The sequence below is a fragment of the Thermobia domestica genome, chromosome 12 (genome assembly GCF_964235325.1).
Source record: "Thermobia domestica chromosome 12, izTheDome1.hap1.1, whole genome shotgun sequence".
Classification (NCBI taxonomy): domain Eukaryota; kingdom Metazoa; phylum Arthropoda; class Insecta; order Zygentoma; family Lepismatidae; genus Thermobia; species Thermobia domestica.
This window is the reverse complement of record NC_137465.1, coordinates 33,172,397-33,191,726: the sequence shown is the minus strand read 5'-3', so window position 1 is coordinate 33,191,726 and position 19,330 is coordinate 33,172,397. Positions and strand designations below refer to the sequence as shown.

At 34.7% G+C, this 19,330-nt stretch overlaps 1 protein-coding gene across 1 annotated transcript in view; it reads left to right on the top strand.

The window, feature by feature from the left end:
* The window catches only part of LOC145666407 (neurotrimin-like), a 161,145-nt gene that overhangs the window by 123,177 nt on the left and 18,638 nt on the right, over window positions 1-19,330 (top strand). Inside the window, exon 3 of the mRNA XM_081733619.1 lies at window positions 6,556-6,855. Within this exon, the coding sequence (XP_081589745.1) occupies window positions 6,556-6,855 (300 nt within the window). The remainder of the gene's footprint in view (window positions 1-6,555; window positions 6,856-19,330) is intronic.

Here is a 19,330-nt window from a genome sequence, read left to right as displayed (position 1 = left end):
TATTTCACTGACATATAATTTATATCTTTTTTATTTAAAAAATCAAAGAAGTGTATCGGGATGTCGTTGGTGTACAGCAAAGTGTGTCATCAGTCAGAAAAGGTGGATAGTGGGTGATGAATCTCCGCGAAGTCGCAGTCTTTCATTGCAGCCTTTGAAACAAAGAGGTGTGCCCTGGAGCATTGTCATGCAGTAGCGAGTTTGACGCAGACGATTGATTGAAATGAATGTCAACAACGAAATGATGAAGCTAGATATTTGAAACTAATACATTATTTCTTTTGTAGATGGCACTATATACCATGAAAGTAACACGATTTTTCAGAACTTTTAGAATTACCTTCGTACATGTGAGTTTTTGATTTTAGCTTCGTCAAATGTCCCTATTTTTTTGGATAAACCCATGCCGCGTTGACGACATTGAATTCGTAAATGAATTTTGTTTGTATAAGTAACTGCATATATAGTGGAGTCGAAAAAGTGTGTGTGTGTGTGTGTGTGTGTGTGTATTTTAGACAGTGGTAAAGAAAAAGATATGGGGAATTTTTATTTGTGTGAGTAGGTAGCAATGCCTTTTGGGAAAGGGAGCATTATGCGAAAGCTCCTCTTGGGATTTTGAGTTCAAGGAAGACGAAGATGCAAGATCCCTGTGAACAAAGCTCCTCCGCTAAACCAAAATCCACTGAAAAGAAAGAAAGAAAGAAAGAAAGAGAGTAAGGAACGTTAAAATAAAAACAATATATATATACAAACACACACACATACATGCGTACATTGAGAGAGATGGTAAACCTTTCTCTGCACTACTTTTACTTCAACATTTTGTGCGCCAAGTCAGCTTCTTTTCATTTTTATTCCTCAACAACTAAAGTTGTACATTTTCTCTCATGTTCAAGTTAAAAAAAAAAAAAAAAAAAAACTTTCGCGACTGTTTTCATCCAAAAGGTCTTTTCTTCCAGTTGAATCTAGCGACAAAGAATTTATGTCAGACTGTTCTTGTAAGATTTTGTTGTATTTTTCTCCCTGCCTTTGTCTTTAGCTATATTCCTTATGTATGTCTTTGTTTTTCCCTGATTTCTTCATCTCTTCTTCTTGTGTATGCGTATATCTCTTCTTCCTTAGTCTCCTTCTTTATCTTTGGAGATGAAAGTAGAAAATTTCGTCTGTTATATTCCAAATATTCATATATAGCTACTAGTATAGTTTTTTTCTTTCCTTCAGATTTCTTTTTTGCAGTAAATATATCTATACGTATATATATATATATATATATATATATATATATATATATATATATATATATATATATATATATATATATATATATATATATATATATATATATATATATATATATATATATATACGTTACTTGAAAGTTGAATAACGGAAATATTCCTTCAAGCAATCCAAACTTGAAGAACACTATTATTAACATTTCAAGGTTCTTAAAGCGTAAATTAGAGGAAACCACGTCTTTCAAGATTATTTCCTTTTCTGTAGTTCCTTGTACTTAATTAAAATCTTGTAATTCTAGTTATTAAAGTGCATAATAGATTTTTTTTATGTAAATGATATTGGTTACGGATGCACAAGAGAAATTCATTTATGGTTTATACTTTTGTAGTTTTCATATTCGTATGGTCTTACGAAAAGATGTGAAGAAGATAAGTTTTCTTGTATACCCGTGAGGTAAGCTTTGTAGTCCTCGTTTTCCATTTTCCCTTCTCAAACGAAAGATATAAACACAATATATAAGTCAGTTATATAAACCATAATATATGTGTACGGAAGTAAAAATTCTTCCGTCCCTCCTCAAAATTAGCAGTGAAGTGAAGCTTAAAATATATGGGTAAACGTGAAGGGAATGAAGCTCTAAGAGAATCAAAAATAAATCTCAATGTCTGAGAGGAAAATAATGATGATAATGACCGCGTTGTCTCAGTAGTAGAGTTCTGGTATGTGGGATTCCTGGTACTACCCCGTTCGCACCAAAGACTGTGTTCAGGGCCGCATCCACGTTGCGGGATGTCTATGAAGTCTGGATCTCCCGAACCTTCGCAATTCAACATACATTTATACACTTTCTCAGTAAAACTATATTTGTTTAGCAGAGAAATTATTCATATAGGCTAAAATTTGATCGTACACTTTATCTCTACTCTTTTCAACGAATTGACAAAGTTTGTTATTGTATTTTCTATGTCTTCTCTCTTTCTCTCTTTCTGTGTATGTCTGTTATTTGGGAATTTTTCAGTTTTGAGTCCTCCATTCGATAGAACATCAAAAACTATCTGAAAGAAATGATGGGATTTTTCGCGTCACTTTTACCGTTCCCGAAGTATTGGCCAAAAAGTTCCGATTTCGGGAGATTTAAGAAGCCATATATGTCGGGGACCGTAAGTCATAGAGAGATGATAGTTTGCGAATTTTTCAATTTTGAGCATGTATGTTTGTAAAACAACATATCGTAGAACGTTTTAACAGAACTCTTAAACAAAGAGTTATTATAAATCAATAGATATATTACGTTAATTGTCTAATGAGTATAATAATAAGGTACATAGAACAATTGGTATAAAGCCTGTAGAGTAGAAGTTAATAAGAAAAACTTATTCTTTTTAAGTGCGTTCTGACAATGCTCTTGGAGCATTCTCAACTGGTTCTTTCTGAAAACAATATAGTTCTTTCATTTTATGTGCATTTAAAAGTAACATATCGCCTTTTTCGGGGGTATAATAACACAAATGCAGTACTAGGTAGACGTGGTACCTTGTATTGTTGAACCCCTAAACATTTGGACTCTTCTCACAAAAATTTCTAGGTGTGGGCCTGACTGTGTTTGTATTTCTCATCGTTCTTTCATTTTCCTCCATCTTTCTTCATTCTGCTATTTCATTCCTTAACATCATCATCACGATTATTGTGTTTTTGCCTCAGAGCATAATCGTGGCATGTTAAACATAAATAAAAGATATTCACCACCATACTAAACTTTACCACTTGAATTAAAATAAATCATAGTACGCTGCACATATGAATGAAATATTTTCTTGTGAAATGCGAACAAAATTACAAGACGTTTTTGAAAGACTTGGATCGAGGGAAAACTCGTTGCCAAAAGTAAACTATCCTTCGCGGATTTTTTAAATATAAGAAATGACCTATATTAGGGTTATTAATGAAATAGGTTTTATAAAACAGCAAACTCTCATCAATCATCTTTGAGAAAATTTTAAAGCAAAAACAACAAGATCACACTATCCCGTATGGATATTTTTATGGATGTGATTTACACAATATTGTACGGGGTGTCCAATATACAATGTAACCCGGAGTTTGAGATAGTAGAACTTTTGAACCTGAAAAGATACACAAATAATGGTTATATCAAAATGAAGCTTTGTCCATGCATATATTTTTTAACTAGGAAGCAACTGCTTAAGTACATTAGGAACCACACAGTGTTACCAGTTGTAACCGAAGCTGTAAATCTTTTTTTTTTTTTTTTTTTTTTTTTTTTTTTTTTTTTTACAAAACACGTAAACTAACATACGTGTCGATGTTCTGTCGTTAATTTTCAGTTTGTTTAGTTGGAGTAGCTTGTAAACTATGGAGCAGAGAAAATAAGTTCTCATTTCCACCGATAACTAATTGGATGAGGCCTCTGTAAGGGAGAACTATGGAAATCGTAGTTTTCATAAATGAACACTCTGAATTGGCAACACTGCTGATGTTTCAGTGCATCAAAAGGTGTGTTAAGGACCTGTTTACATTACGCTATTCCTGAAAACAACGAAAAAGAAACTTTGAAATTATCATGATAAAACTTTTACTTATATGCACTCGGTAACACTGCTATTCATTTCTATGGGGCTAGTTAAAGCAAGAAGTATACAAGAACAATTCTCGAACTATACAAGATTTGGAAACGAACATTCGCAGTGCCATTGAGAACATTAACACTTCTACTATTTGTAAAGTTGCTGCCGAAATGGTGAAACATGAACCAGTGTTCGAATCAAAACAGGGGCACTTCCAGCATCGCTGTAGAGCTGATAACTCGTTTTTGATAGTAGCAGTGTTGCCGGGGGCATGTAAGTAAAAGTTTTATCATGATAATTTCAAAGTTTCTTTTTCGTTGTTTTCAGGAATTGCGTAATGTAGACAGGTCCTTAACACACCTTATGATGCACTAAAACATCAGCAATGTTGCCAATTCAGAGTGTTAATTTATGAAAACTACGATTTCCATAGTTCCCCCTTACAGAGGTCTTATCCGATTAGTTATTGTTGGAAATGAAAAATTGTTTTCTCTGCTTCATAGTTTACAAATTACTCCAACTAAACAAACTGAAAATTAACTACAGAACATCCATACGTATAAGTTATGAGTCAATTTACGTGTTTTGTAAGAAAATAAAATTGATTTACACTTTCGGTTACAACTGGTAACACTGTGGTTCCTAGTGTACTTCAATCGTTGCTTCCTACTTTAAAAATATATGCATGGACAAAGCTTCATTTTGCTATAACCATCATTTGTGTATCGGTTCAGGTTCAATAGTTCTACTATCCCCAAGTCCGGGTTGCATTGTTTATTGGACACCCTGTAGAATTATTCATGAAATATGCAATCTTGTCTGAGTTGTTTTTTAAGAAATTCATCTAAAAAGAAACTTATTAGTAAGAATAAACTCCAATTGTGGATAATTTCGTTAGAAGTATTTTATCCAGCATTATATAGCTATTAATGAAATGTTTAGTTATGAAATATAAACAAAATGCAGCGTATGGTATTAATCACCTTCCCCATTCCTAGGAATGGACCATGAATAACTGCTTGGGTGGTTACTTTGAGGGTTGTTAAGCAGTGTATTTATACTTGTACATTTTTATTTTCTTTCTTTTTTTGTTGCCATACGTGTGGTGTAATACCACATGTTACTCATGCGTTTCTGTTTCATGTCTTGTTCATGCCATGGTGAAATACAATTGTCTGCTCACAATTGAAATACAATTGTGAAATACAATTGATCGCATGATCTGTTTCTCTCTTCTGATAGCTTTCTGCGTCCGTACTCCAATTGATAGCAACATTTGGGAATTTATGATTTAGATTTTTGTGCTTTCGGCATCTATGGCCATTTAGCTCGTCACGTTTTGAGGGAAGAAGTACCTCAGCGAGTACAATATCCGGAGAAGGGGAAGGAAGGAAGCGGCCTGGGACCTGTAAGTTAGGTACCACCCCGGCATTTGCCTGGTGTGAATGAGGAAAACTTGAAAAACCTTTTTGCACTTTTCGACCGAGTGCCACCACCAGGAATCGAACCCGGGACCCGTCTCAACGAAGGCGAGAGCGTTAGCGACTACGCTACGCGGGGCCACCAGCAACATTTGGCATACAAGTCCTATACAAGTACATAACTTCCGAATGTATTTCTTAGATTTTTTTTTCAATTTTTCCTAGTTTGCAAAAAAAGTTTCCATGAGTTATTAATCTACCTTCACAAACATAGTTGTTTTGCTTTAGGAAAAAAGTCTTTATTGATAGTTAAACGAAATTCGATAAAAAAAGAAATAAATGTGTAAAGTAACTAAGAAATGGCAACTAAAATATAAAGTAGATGAAAGAGTAACTTCTATCTTTAGTTTCTATACTTATTCTTTCACTTATTCTTCTGTCTTCTTTCTATTCTTCTATTTTGCAATTCAATCAATAAATTGCTTTTAATAGTTCCCATAGCAACGGCTTTGAGATGGAAACTATTAAGTTTCTCCGGAAGAAAGGTAAACAGTGATTTCTTGTTACTGATTTATAAATTGATTATTCTTCTCTTTTCCTTTTCTTTTTCTTAAGAAAATATAATATAATAAATATATAAGCTAGAGAAAATTATTTTCTTTAAAAAATAATAGGAGATATTTCTATTTCGTATAAGAATTTAGCTTGATATTTCACCGATTTGCATTAGCAATGCCTTTTGCTTTTCTTGTCTTGACATAACAAAAGCATTCGATACTGTTAATAAAAGGTAGTTATTATCTATGTCACGTAGCAATATGGAAGCGCTTATCATATAAAAACCTGTTATATTTCCAGGTGTTCTCTTTATCTTTGTTTTAGGACTCAAAACCGGATTTTTATGCCAGCGACGTGTTCCTTCTAGGATAGACCTCTCATTTCTACTACTTCTATCCAGGGGGTAAAAGTGAATCTAAAAAGGTCAGGGGACGCATGCTGTCACGCCGTTCCTGGTGCTTATCTTTGCCAATTGTATTTTTAGGAAATGGAAGGGCATCATAGATATTTTTTAGAAGTGGGGGAACGACGTCTCCCAGCGTTCCCCTTTACTTTTATTTCTGCTTCTATCATGTTAACTTGTACTGTTGTGTAATTTTCTAAATTTTAATAACAATAATAATAATGTCCATAGTTGGCTATTGCGTATCGGAGACCAACTTTCACATCCATATATTACTTTGTTTTTATATATTTCTATAGATGTTGAAATTGTACTAATTTTAAATTTTCTTTTCTTATTATCTTTTCAGTTCCGAAAATTGAAATCATTGGTCAGTCAGATATCTACGTGAAAACGGGGAGCACTGTGTATCTAAAATGTAAAATAACTCAGAGTTTAGAAGAGCCGGCCTACATTTTCTGGTATCATGACAACGAGAGGGTACTCAACTACGATAAGAAAATAAAGGATATTAAAGTAGATAGGGTGGACTCAGATACCACAATGAGTACATTGGTTATCTACAACGCAAGACGGGAGGACTCCGGAAACTACACGTGCAGTCCTTCCAACTTGGACTCAGCCCATGCCACGTTGCATGTATTGAACGGTAAGTGTTTTGGTTACTTTCTTCTATTTCTCATATAGTGCCACTAATACCCCCCCTCCCGAGGGTAGATTGGAAAGTTCGTAGCCTGACCTACAATATGAGAAAATACTTGGATAAGTTTTGTTTTATTTTTCTACATCTTAATGTCCCTCAACCGAGATACATTTACGCCATCTCTTCGGTAACGCTTCTATACCACTTTAAAAAAAAATGATTCCTTGAGCCCTGTAAAATATCCCCGTACAGCACTTTTCACGTCTGCATCAAAGAAGATCGCTGACCTCCCAAAAACGTTTTTAGGTTTCTAAACAAGAGAAAGTCCGAGGGTTCGAGATCAGGCGAATAGGGCGGGTGTGGTAACAGTTCGAATCCAGAAGAACGAATTTCTGCCAGGGATGCAAGGGATGTGTGAACGCGCGAATTATCCTGGTGAAACACCTTTTTTCGCAGTATTTCTGGCCTTTTAATTCTGATTTCCTTACGCAAACATCGCATAAGGATGAAATAGTATTCAGAATTGACAGTCTTTTCCTTTTCGAAGAAATCAATCAGCATAATGCCTCTAGCATTCCAAAAATTGTTGCCATAACCTTGTTTGCCAATAAAACTTGTTTGGCGTTCTTTGTGACAGGAGATCCAGGTCGTTTCCATTGTTTCGATTCTTCTTTTGATTCCGCTGTATGACGGTGTACCCATGTCTCGTCCATGGTCACAGATCTGCTAATAAGCTCCTCGAAAACATTTGCAAACAGTTCCAAACAATTACGGGAACGGGTGAGTCAATTGCGATTGTGTTTAACTGAAAGCAGCTTGGGTACCGATGTCGCGGACACCTTAGAAAATTCTAATTCGTTTACGATAATGTTTTGTGCTGGCACATAGGAAATACCCACAGTCTCAGCTATCTTTCGGATTTTGATTCTGCAGTTATTCACAATCAGATCACAAATTTTATAGACATTTTCTGTTGTGGTCGACGTTGAAGACCTGCCACTGCGAAGGTCATCTTCAATGCTGGTTGTGCTACGCCTAAATGCTGCTACCCACTTTTACACCATGGAATACCAAATCGCAAAATCGTCTAATGCCTCTACCATGTCAATATGAATTTCTTATGATGTGAAGCCCCTTTTATTCAGGTACTTAATGACAGCTCGATGTTCGATTTTCTCCATGTCACAAAGTGCCGTCACTTTCGCCGACTTAGAACCTTATAAACTCCTCACCTGAAACAATAGAGAAATAAAGTTTTACACAGTGACTACCACCGAATATAGCTACGCAGCTAATACAGTATATACAAACACAAAATAATTGCTTCCTTCCTAGTCACAGTATGAACTTTGCAATCCACCCTCGAATTAGAATGATTTACTTTTATAAAGCAACCGTTAGTTCCGTTTCATGTTGTGAAACTACGGTAGATTTCTCAACTATGCAAGCTCAATATTGAAACCGGAAGAAGGTGGTGTAAAACTTCCAGTTTCAGCAGAGCAACAGGGTGAGAGACGGAACCACTTCTTCAGACACTGAATGCATAAAAAAAAGCAGTTTTTCGCTATCTCCCACTATTATTGAAATCAGATCTAAAAATCAATATTAAAACCGGAAGTTATACTATAATTAATAATACCGGTTTCAGTTGAAGAATAAAAGCTGATACAAAATGTACTCTTTGGATCCTGGATCCATTTCAAAGAACTGTATATTGCTTCCTATTACAGTTTTCCCGCTCTATGTGAATCATCTTTTGGGAACCGTTGCAATACAGAAATCAAGTCGGAAATGAAACGTATTACTGTAGCACAGAATTCAAAATTTTTGGTGACCTTTACAGCAGCAATAATACAAATGAAACGGACAAGGTAATGCCTATTCAAGTTACCCTACTATCTCAATGGTATGATCATGATATGACGAATTTCAAATGAACATGAAAAAAGTTACAAGGAATTGAAAATTTGACTTTTTTCGAAAGTCCGTATTAAAAAAAACTGCTTAGATAACTACTATATCCAATTCAACAAATGATTTTGCAATAGATGTGAAAATCACAATGCCGTTTACAGCAATTTGATATCTCAAATTGTTCTGGAGATTTGGTAAAAAACTGTTAAAGTTTCCAATACTGCTTAAAATTATGAATTTTCAGAACTTATTGTAATTATACCTATCAAAAAGTATTGTTGTAATGTTATAGAAGCAAAGTAAATCAAGAATATTTTTTATAAAGTTCCCATAAATACGCTATTTTAACCAAAATATATAATTTAACAATTTCTTTCCATATCTCCCGAGTGGTTTGAGATGACAAATTGCTGTAGATGTTGTTATAATTATTATGTATGTTGAAAACTGTGTACGTGATTCCGTATGATTCTTATCTATTTAATAAATACCTTTCGAAAACAAAATTCTTTGAAAAAGTAAAATTTTTCAACTCCTTGCAGCATTTTTAGATCTAAAGACCCAATATATTTCAGGCAAACATTTTCTTGTAGGCCTTATATCTGGAGAACTACATACAGTGTGGCTAAACCCGAGCTATCACTTAACTCAGTACGATGTGCTTATTCCGCAACAAATAGGAAAACTTGATTAGGGGCCGTTCAAAAATTGTGTGACCTCTGATCCAAAAAACTCCAATATATTTCAATCAAAAATTTTCTTGTACTACCTGTATCTGGAGAACTACATACATATAGTGTAGTCAAACGCAAAAGTACCACTTAACTCAGTATAATGAGCTTATGCCGTAGAAAATACGAAAACTTGATTTAGAAGCCGTTCAAAAATTTAGTGACCACTGATCCATAAACTAACTATTGACCAAGATCGCAATCTTTTAACACATTTTTTTCGATCATTCCTAAAATTCTTGGCCAAGATCTCAATCTTTTGATCCATTGTTTGGATCATTTCTAAAATTCTTGTTCCTACTTTGTTCGGTGCGTCACATGACACCGTAGTATTTCACATTAAGATTTGGATATGCATTACCCCATCTGTCTCACTTCCGTTACTACTGTTGTACGTAGAACATTCCAAAATTTGCTTTTTATTGATATTTGTAATACTATAGCTTCCTTAGTTTGTAACGTTGCAAAACAAATATGAAATTTTATTTCCGTTTACACACGAAACATGTAAGAACCAGACGCTTTGTTGGTTTGACTGCACTGTTAACCTTATGGCATCACAAAATGTGCCAGGCAATGTCCCCCACCCAATATTTGAACGGTGCAAACTTTCAGTGTATTTTGTCTATTAGTTTAAAAGTTACAAGGGTGTATCAGGATAAATGATCCACCCTGTATATTATAATATGTAACAAAACTGAAATTTGAATTTGTGACACTTATAAAAATAATAATTCAATAAATTATAATATAAAATACCTTATATTTAAGTAAATTCACATGTATCTGTGCTTACCTCATCAGTAATATTCGGACATATGAAACAAACGACTATAAAATGTCCTCAAAAGTTATTTTCTCTCTTCAAGTCAATACAGTTATTATCTAGTATTGAATCCATGACGATTTATAACTTCCTTTAAGCGTTTTGAAATAGTTCTTACAATTTTCTTGGTATAGTGTGCGGAAATACCGTTCCATACTGTGCATAATGCTTTTTCCAAATTTTCTTTCACTGTAACTCGTACATGTTCACCTTATATTGCAGTTCATTTCAAAGATTTTTAATGGGTTAGGTCGATATTTTGTGTTGAGGTTTCATGCACTTTTGGACAGTTGTAAAACAACCATTCCCGCACAACACACTCTTTATATTTGGAGTCAATATGTTGATAAAGTTAGAAGTCCTTCTTATTCCCAATTTCTAGTACTCCTAAGAACGTAAATATATATTTCTTTTGCCATAATCTTGTCAACACACATTAATTCTCCCCACCCGATGAATGTATATAAACCAACCCGTTACACTTTCTCCTCCGTGTTTTATAGCAGACTGAAGGTTCTAGATTTTTAAGTTCTGCATTTACTTGTCGAGAAACTGTTATACTGCCCCAGATCAATTCAAATTCCATTTCGATTGGGCGGTAAACAACACATATTTCCACCAATTTTTTGGTTTATCTATGAAAACTGTGGTACATTTAACTGTCTTATGTTCTTAATTTGGATAGTATATTTTTTCCTAATAATTCTACCATTATACCCCTCCCGTATTAAACGCACACAGAACAATACACTGATCTTTAAATCATTATCATCACCCGTTTTCTTTTCTTTTGAACGAAATATTGAACTCTGCTTCATGTTCGAAATTTTACACATTAAGAGCGTTCTATTTTTTTCTTTAATTGGCTAAGAAGGAACTATATGATGAGGGACGTGCTAGGCAGGAAAGAGGGGGAGAAGACGAAGGAGGCTAATTGATAGACGATATCAAACCAGAAAAATTATACGTGAAGTCGAAGAGGTTAACGGAAAACGGTGAAGTATTGTAGCGTCTCAGTTGCGGCATGTAACCTCCCAATAATGGCAGAATACATATGACGATGATAATGATATTTTTTATATTTGTAAAGTAATAATTAACAACAACAAATACACTGCTTACTATTAAAATATATTGATATCGGCAACTCACTCTCAATATTTTACAGATTCAATCATACCAAAAGAAACATCAAGAACCCTGTAGCGTCCCATGTTATTATTTGCCTGTTCCGATACTTTATTCAACTGAACGGACAGGTCAACCATGAGGTCACATTCTCATTTGTGTGAATATTCAAGTATAAATTGAAGAGTAAAATCACTCCTTTCCATTTAGAAAGAAATACTATGTGATATGCAATATGTTGGAATTCTATATGAGATCCATGACGGCCACACTCCCAATCAATGCACCAAGTGAACTTTGTGGTGGACAAACACCGTGTGCGTGGGTTTTATCGGGGTTCTCCCGTTTCCTCCCACTTTCCTCATTCCACCATTTCCTTCATTTCTCATAATCACCGTCTCCTTTAGCCTAACCGGCATAACCGTGGGACATAAAACTCAAAAGATTTCATTTCATTTTCTCCCAATCAATGCAATTTTCGCAGCAATACCAAATACAACATTTGCTTTTCCTACGTCCACTCGTGTTGTTATTGGTGTCCTGTCTTAATATTTTTGATTAATCCTGTATACAGGTCCATATGTATGTTATTACAACAAAATAAAACATTTGCTCTCCATAGACTTTTTCATACTAAGAAGTATTTTTATACTTCGATCTTTTGGTGGAAATGGAATTCCAAAATTAAAGGGACAGTTATTAATAGATGTGGTCTCGTCGGCCTACGCCACGAGAATACAATCCCGGGGGGACGGGAGCGCAAGCAATTCTTTATGGGAAACCAACTTAAGCAACAGCATTTGTTGCAGAATAAACAACTAAATTTATCTAGTTGTTTATTCTGCAACAAATGCTGTTGCTTAAGTTGGTTCTCCATAAAGAATTGCTTGCACTCCCGTTACCATTCAAGTTTCTCATTCCATACTAATAGCAATTGATATTCTTTCTTCCTTTGGGCAAATTCTTTAGATTACTGATGAGAAACCGTCGACTTGCACTCCCTCATTTGCACTTCTACCTTGTTCTCAGGGCTTTTTTTGGGCCTTGGGATCGTTTTTATCTGGGCTCTTTTGTTACGAAGTCCTTTTTAACTCGGGCTCTTTTGACGCGGGGCCATTTTGACTTGGGCCTTTCTGTTCTCAACCTTTTGTCTGGGCCCTTCTGATGTGGAATTGTATTACATAATATTCAGATATTACAATATCTCTCACCGTATTGTGCCCGTTTATTGAATTCTTTGTGGAAATGGTTATGATAATACCAGTACAAATACAATATAACATATTTGCAATCCTATATTCAAACACAGTCTCAACACATTGGTGCGGGTATCTCAGGCAAATTATAGTTAATTAATTTGGTTAGTGTTGCTAAGTACATTGATTTAATACACTTTTTATTACTGTTGTCAAATAATGGTATTTGTGGTGGGGGAGGAAGGGCGTCGTTGCATCTTTAGACCTCTGTGTCCTGTTACGCATATTTTTTATCTTCTCTGTCTAATATTAACGCACACTGTGTGTATGCCCTATCAAGTGTTTTGCTACGGCACTTAGGAGCAGAATTATCAGCTACGTTTTGGCGTAAGATATAGTTAATATTTCTGTTCTGAAAATAGTGTCCTCTCATTAACCTTTCAGACTCGATGCTCATTCCAATGGACATGTATTTCTTCGTGTCTTCTTTCTTATTTTTCTTACGAAATAAGAACATTTGGTACCTTAGATAAATACTGGGATGTGCTATTAACTCACGATTAACTTGTCATCTCACGATCTACTATTTGACTTTTCGAAATACAGAAATGTTTTTTTTAAGGGTAAAAACTCAAATTTGAAAAGGTTCTTGGTGTTTGAAGTCAATAAAAGGTGTAATTTAACTACAGTTCACTTATTGATTTATGAATTTTTGTCGTGTAGTTGAATCTTTGTGCCAATTAGATGTTCTCTGATAAATTGTAGTACTTACAAACGGCAGAGTTAAAACCCAACCTCAACTATAACGTGTATTGCTTGTAAAGAGTATGAAAAGGCAGTTAAAAACTTCCCGGGAATTTTGTTATAGCTTCCTATTACCATAATATAAGTGCATATTTATTTAATCACCTTCAAGGTAGGATCCTTCGTAACACAGGCCTGCTTGCTTCACCGCTTCTATGATTTCCTGGAAACAACGACGAAAGTCCTGTTTTGGTGTCTTACGAAGTTCAGATGTCACATTAGTTTTGATCTCTTCTAAAGAAGGTGAAACGGGAACCTTTGAGACCCATTTTTAGCTTTGGAGAGGTTGTAACGCCCCATTCCCCAGGAGTCAGAGGTTGAAAACTAAAAAAAAAAAAATCCTAAACCAACCCCGGACTCCACCGAAGAAGGGACTACGGCAGGTGGATTCGCGCTGCTCAAGCTCACCTGATTAACTTGTGGCTAGACTGTGATTATCCAGTATTCACTCTAGTATAAGGTTAAACAACAATAATAACAAAAAATAACCAACCAAAATTCAGTTTTCAAATAACAAATTTTATTTCAATAAGTATAGGTGAATATTTGCTCAAGCGTTTGAAGAACAGATATTCACCAACATGATTAAAAATATCCAAAAAAATTTAAACAATGTAATTAAATTCCGGAGCAATTAACCAATTTTTCTTTGTACTAAAACCTAGAACCTTCAGATTGAACCCTGAATTTATAGATTTCTCTCAATATTTTTTAGCTAAGAGCAATTCGTATTACTAGCAAAGACTCTAGAAAAAAGAATATTCAATATTTCGCACCTGTTCAGAGAAGATATTTTTATTGAGCAAAATATCTTAATTGATCAATATTACTGATTAAAGAAATTCAAACCATTCAAATGTTTTCAAATGCATGAAAATGCAAGAAAATATATTCAAAAAAAATATTTGTTCTTTACTGATTTTTTTTTCGGCAGTATTCGGAACTCTACCTCTTAATTTTGTCCGCGAGGCAATTTTTTTTTATACAATTTCTTATTGTGCAAAACGAGGTCCTTATCACAGATTATACTAATATAACCACAAATTAAAGAAATCAATTCCAGCTTAGTACGATTTAGGACCCAAAATTTCAATCCAATTCAATCAATCTGTCCCATTTAATTTCTTGAATTCAAATATACGAATTTACAATTTCAACCCTCTTAATAGCCTCTTCAATTCTGTCTATTCAAACTTTGCAAACAGCATTTCTGAAAACCAGTTTCATTATACCCAAAACAACTGTGACTCCGAGTCTAATAATGACGTGAGAATAATGACGTGAGAGAGAGTTTGCATTTAACGCTAAGCTCTGATCAAACAAATTAACATTAGAAAAGGTAATTCAATGAATACTGGACAATCATACCAAGAATTTCCACTCAAAACAGCATTTAAGCATTACTAGTGAGGTGAGTCTAAAAATTTGGGGGGGGGGGGATTTTCAATTTTTCGCAAAAAATCTGAAAATATCACTCTTATTCTCTGGAAAATACCCGAATACATGTCAGCGATTGAATGCAAGTTATATTAACCCATTTCCAGCTCATTAATGATACTACGTAACCAACTAAACCCATATGTAAACTACTAGTTAACTGCGAACTTACCAGGATTAAACGAAACGCAATTTAGCTCCAGCAATATTTTACCTTTGTAGATAATTTTACTTCCCTCTGGTTGGAACAGCTTATGTCCTATGGTCTAGTACTGACTTTCTGTTAACTTGGGCCCGAGACGAAGTGAGTATAATTGATTTTTTCTTTTTGAGAAAAAGGCGGAAAAATAGCTTTAAGAAATTACAACACATTGAAATCCAAACAATATAATCACAAATTGGAGCAGATTGGAGTTACTTTAATGGGCACTTTTGTCTGACCACCAAGGCTCACTCAAGCACCGTCTCCTCGATGCCGGTTTAACTCCATTAAATTTCAAGAAAAATACTTTCCACAAGGGAACAAAATTCTCCGAGATCACAATTACTAACAAACACTCAGCTATGTTCACTGAAAGCATTTCAATACACTCACTTCACCTTTGGCCACTTTTTTCTTTTCACTTTTAACTCTGCATTCAACTACAACACGCGCCATGCAAGCTATGAGACAACACACGGTGAACAAGCATACGCGAGCCCAACTCCACCAGCGGAGGGCAAAACAGCAAATCAGCCCCAGGAGGCAGCTGCTTCGAAAGCAAGACTCGCCATACAGGATTGGAAATTCTCTCTCACGTTATTATCGCTCGTTACATTTTTTTTCTCTCTCTCATTTTTTTAAAAAAAAGAAACATTTTCTTTCAAAACGTCTGATACCACATAAACGTTAAATAGACGTTACTGTAGACCCACATATAATGCAAATACATCATAATTAGATATAATTATCTTAAATATCAATAATATTTGACTAGATATTATTAATACAATTTTTACATTTAATCAGGATTTACATTTTTTTTATTTCAGTCAATACAAATCTCTATTTCCATGTAGCTGGAATGCTACATCCTCCACCGTCCAACAAAAAAAAAATCCAGAGCAAGGATTTTTTTGCCTAAAAACACAAAGAATCACAATTAGTTAAACAATACAATTTTAGAACAATAATATAGATAAACCTAAACATAGTAAATAAGATCTGTAATCTAAAGTATTCAATTTTAACTTTATAAATATTTTTACAATAATATTTCCATTTAATTACCCAAGTTTAAGAATTAAAAGAGAATTTGGATTACCATGGCCATAGCAATCGTTAAAATGAATGAATCTTAATAAATATAGAATTTTCAATAATCTAATTCAATTTTTAGAACCAACACAAATTTAATTAGAAATATTAATTTATAAATTCTCTAATATAGTACTTATTTTTAATTTTGATGTTTCGATTGGATTATCAATTTTTACAGAGAGAAATTTTAATTCCTACGCTCCCGAAACAACTTAACCTCAGAAACGTGAGACTTACGATATGAATCTTGAGTATCCTCTTCGTTAGAAACCAGCAACGTATTTGGGGTTAAAAATCTTCTAATTACGAAAGGACCATTCCACTTCAGACTCAGGGATTTGGTGATTTTATCTCTCAGAGATGACTTAATATGGGTCTTTATCAATACCTTGTCACCAACCTTCAAAGTAACTTCTCGTCTTCGTTGCATCATTAGCTTCCGTCTTCTCTCCCAGCTTTTCTCCATGTTGCTTATGGCTGCAGTCCACAAGTCAACCGAAGATTTACCACCATAATCTGTTTCTGCGATGTTCCATCGTATTTCAAGAGGTGTATAATTAGGACGTCCATAAAAAAGCTCGATGGGACACATCTTCAAACCAGCATGTTCACTGATGTTAAGAGTATATTGCAGATCCGGGACCAAGGATGACCAAAGATGTTGTTTACTCGAAAAATAACAACGAAGCGACGATTTTAGGGTTTTTATGAATCTCTCAGCCGGATTCCCTTCTGGGTGATATGGACTTAATCGGATGTGCTTAATCCCGAGCCCAAACAAAAACTTACTAAAGTACTCCGATACGAATACTGATCCGTTATCGGTAGATATTGCTTCTGGGAAACCAAATCTGGTGAAAACATCTTGCAACTTATTGGCTATGATCCTGGAACTAATTGTCCTCAATTTCTCAAGAATGACAAAACGACTAGCGTTATCGACTCCAATTAATATAAATTTATATCCTCTTGAAGTTGGCAAGGCCCCAATGATATCGAACATCCAATGTGAATTAACACGCTTGCTGAATTCTGACATTAGATGACCCATTTTCTTCCTGTTATCCTCCTTCGATAATTGACAATTCTGACACGATCTCACGTATTCATTCACATCTCTTGCCATATTATTCCAAGTAAATCTTTTCATCAACTTCTTCAATGTTTTGTAAGATCCCGAATGTCCACCGACCAACTGATCGTCATGATGATATTCAATCAGGAGTCTTCTCAAATCTCTAGGAATAACAATCTTAAAAGGATTTATGGCTGAATTTGTCCGCTTCATTAAGATCTTCTTATTTAAAACATATCCTGGGCAAGCTTCACCTTTCTCCAACTTGTCAATTATTTCATTTAACTCTGGATCTTCTCTCTGAAGAGCTTCTATAGGTTCTTTCACCAAAGGTAACCGCCACAGGTTGGCAAGCTTCATATTGTTGGCAAGCTTCATAAATGTAGCCAAACCAACTGGACTATCCATGATGTTAAATTCGTAAGGATCATAGACCCGTGTAAGTATGTCTGCAACTAAATTTTCCCCTGATCTAATGTGCTTGATCTTAAAATCAAATTGACATAATGTTTCAACAAACGGTCCATATTTCATGAGACGCTTTGAATTATTTAAGATCCATGTCAAGGCTTTATTGTCAGTAAGAATATCAAATTCCTTGACTAAATAATGCCTAAACCTGGATATAGTTTTTACCAAGCTTATAAACTCGATCTCATAAATAGATCTGTGTTTATCGGCTTCTGAGAGTTTCTTACTATAAAACGCGATCGGTTGGATTTCCCCGTTGCTGTTTTCATGTGAAATGCATCCCGCGATGCTCTTCCCAGACCCATCGATGTTAACAATAAAACGCTTATTCAAGTCTGGTATCTTCAAAACTACATTTTCAATAAGTGTATTTTTCAATTTCTCCAAAATACACTGATGTTCGGTTGTCCAAACAAATTTGTTATTTACAGATTTAAGAGAACTCAAGGGTCCCATAATCTCTTGCATCTCAGGAGCGAACTTCGAATAATAACTAAAAAGTCCTAGGATTTTCATCAGCCCTCTTCTATTTCTCGGAGGTGGAATATTACGAATAGCAGAAACCCTTGCAGGATCTATCTCCATTTGATCACCACTTATAACATATCCAAGGTAATTAATTTTGTTATAAAACAATAAGCATTTATCAGGAGATATCGTTATATTATATTTTCTAAATCTTTCAAAGACCTTTTCCAAGACCCTCCTATGTTCTTCAAGTGACCTTGAAGAAATTAGGACGTCATCAAAAAAAACTCTTACTCCTTCTGACTCTAGATCTCCCAATACTTTATTCATTGCCCTAGCCAGAATGTTACTACCAGTCTTTATTCCGACTGGAACTCGAGTATACTGGTAACACCCTTTGGGGGTAACGATGGTTGTTATTTCACGTGATTTTTCATCCAAATATATTTGGTTATAAGCTTTACGGAGGTCCAGTTTGCTGTGAATTGCTTTATCGGCAAGGCCTGCTAAACAAGATTCTAAATGTGGAGACGGATAACCATCATTCACAATTAACTCGTTGGCCCTTACATAATTCCCCACAATTCTAAACGTATTATTCTTGTTTTTTACTAAAAAACAACTACTAGCATAATTGCTGTGGTCAACTTCCACCAATATGCCTTGTTGGATCAAAGTTTGAATTTGCTGATCAAATTCTTTTTCTTTATTTCGTGGGATGGGAAATGGTGTTTGCTTAAATGGCTTATTTTCACTTAAATATAGCCTACCTACAAAATCCTTAATACAGCCAATTCGATCCGATATTACATCGGAGTATTTCTCCTTTAACGAATCAATAAAAGCTAAGGTCTCCGAATCCCGACATCTCCAGGACTCATTAGGAATCACCGGTTTTTCCACCTGTGTGTTATCAAGGTTTTTCACCTGTATTGCCGATTTCAATTTTTTATTAAAACATGATTTATCCGGAGGCAAATATTTCCTATTCTGGCTTATTAATTTTTTAAAGTTCTCTGACTGTTCCATATCCACATCTGATGCTTCTGAATCGGTAATCTGAAGTTTTCTAACCATTTCCCCTTTTGATGACAATACATGCATTTCAGCATCTGAAGAGTTTCCAACAGT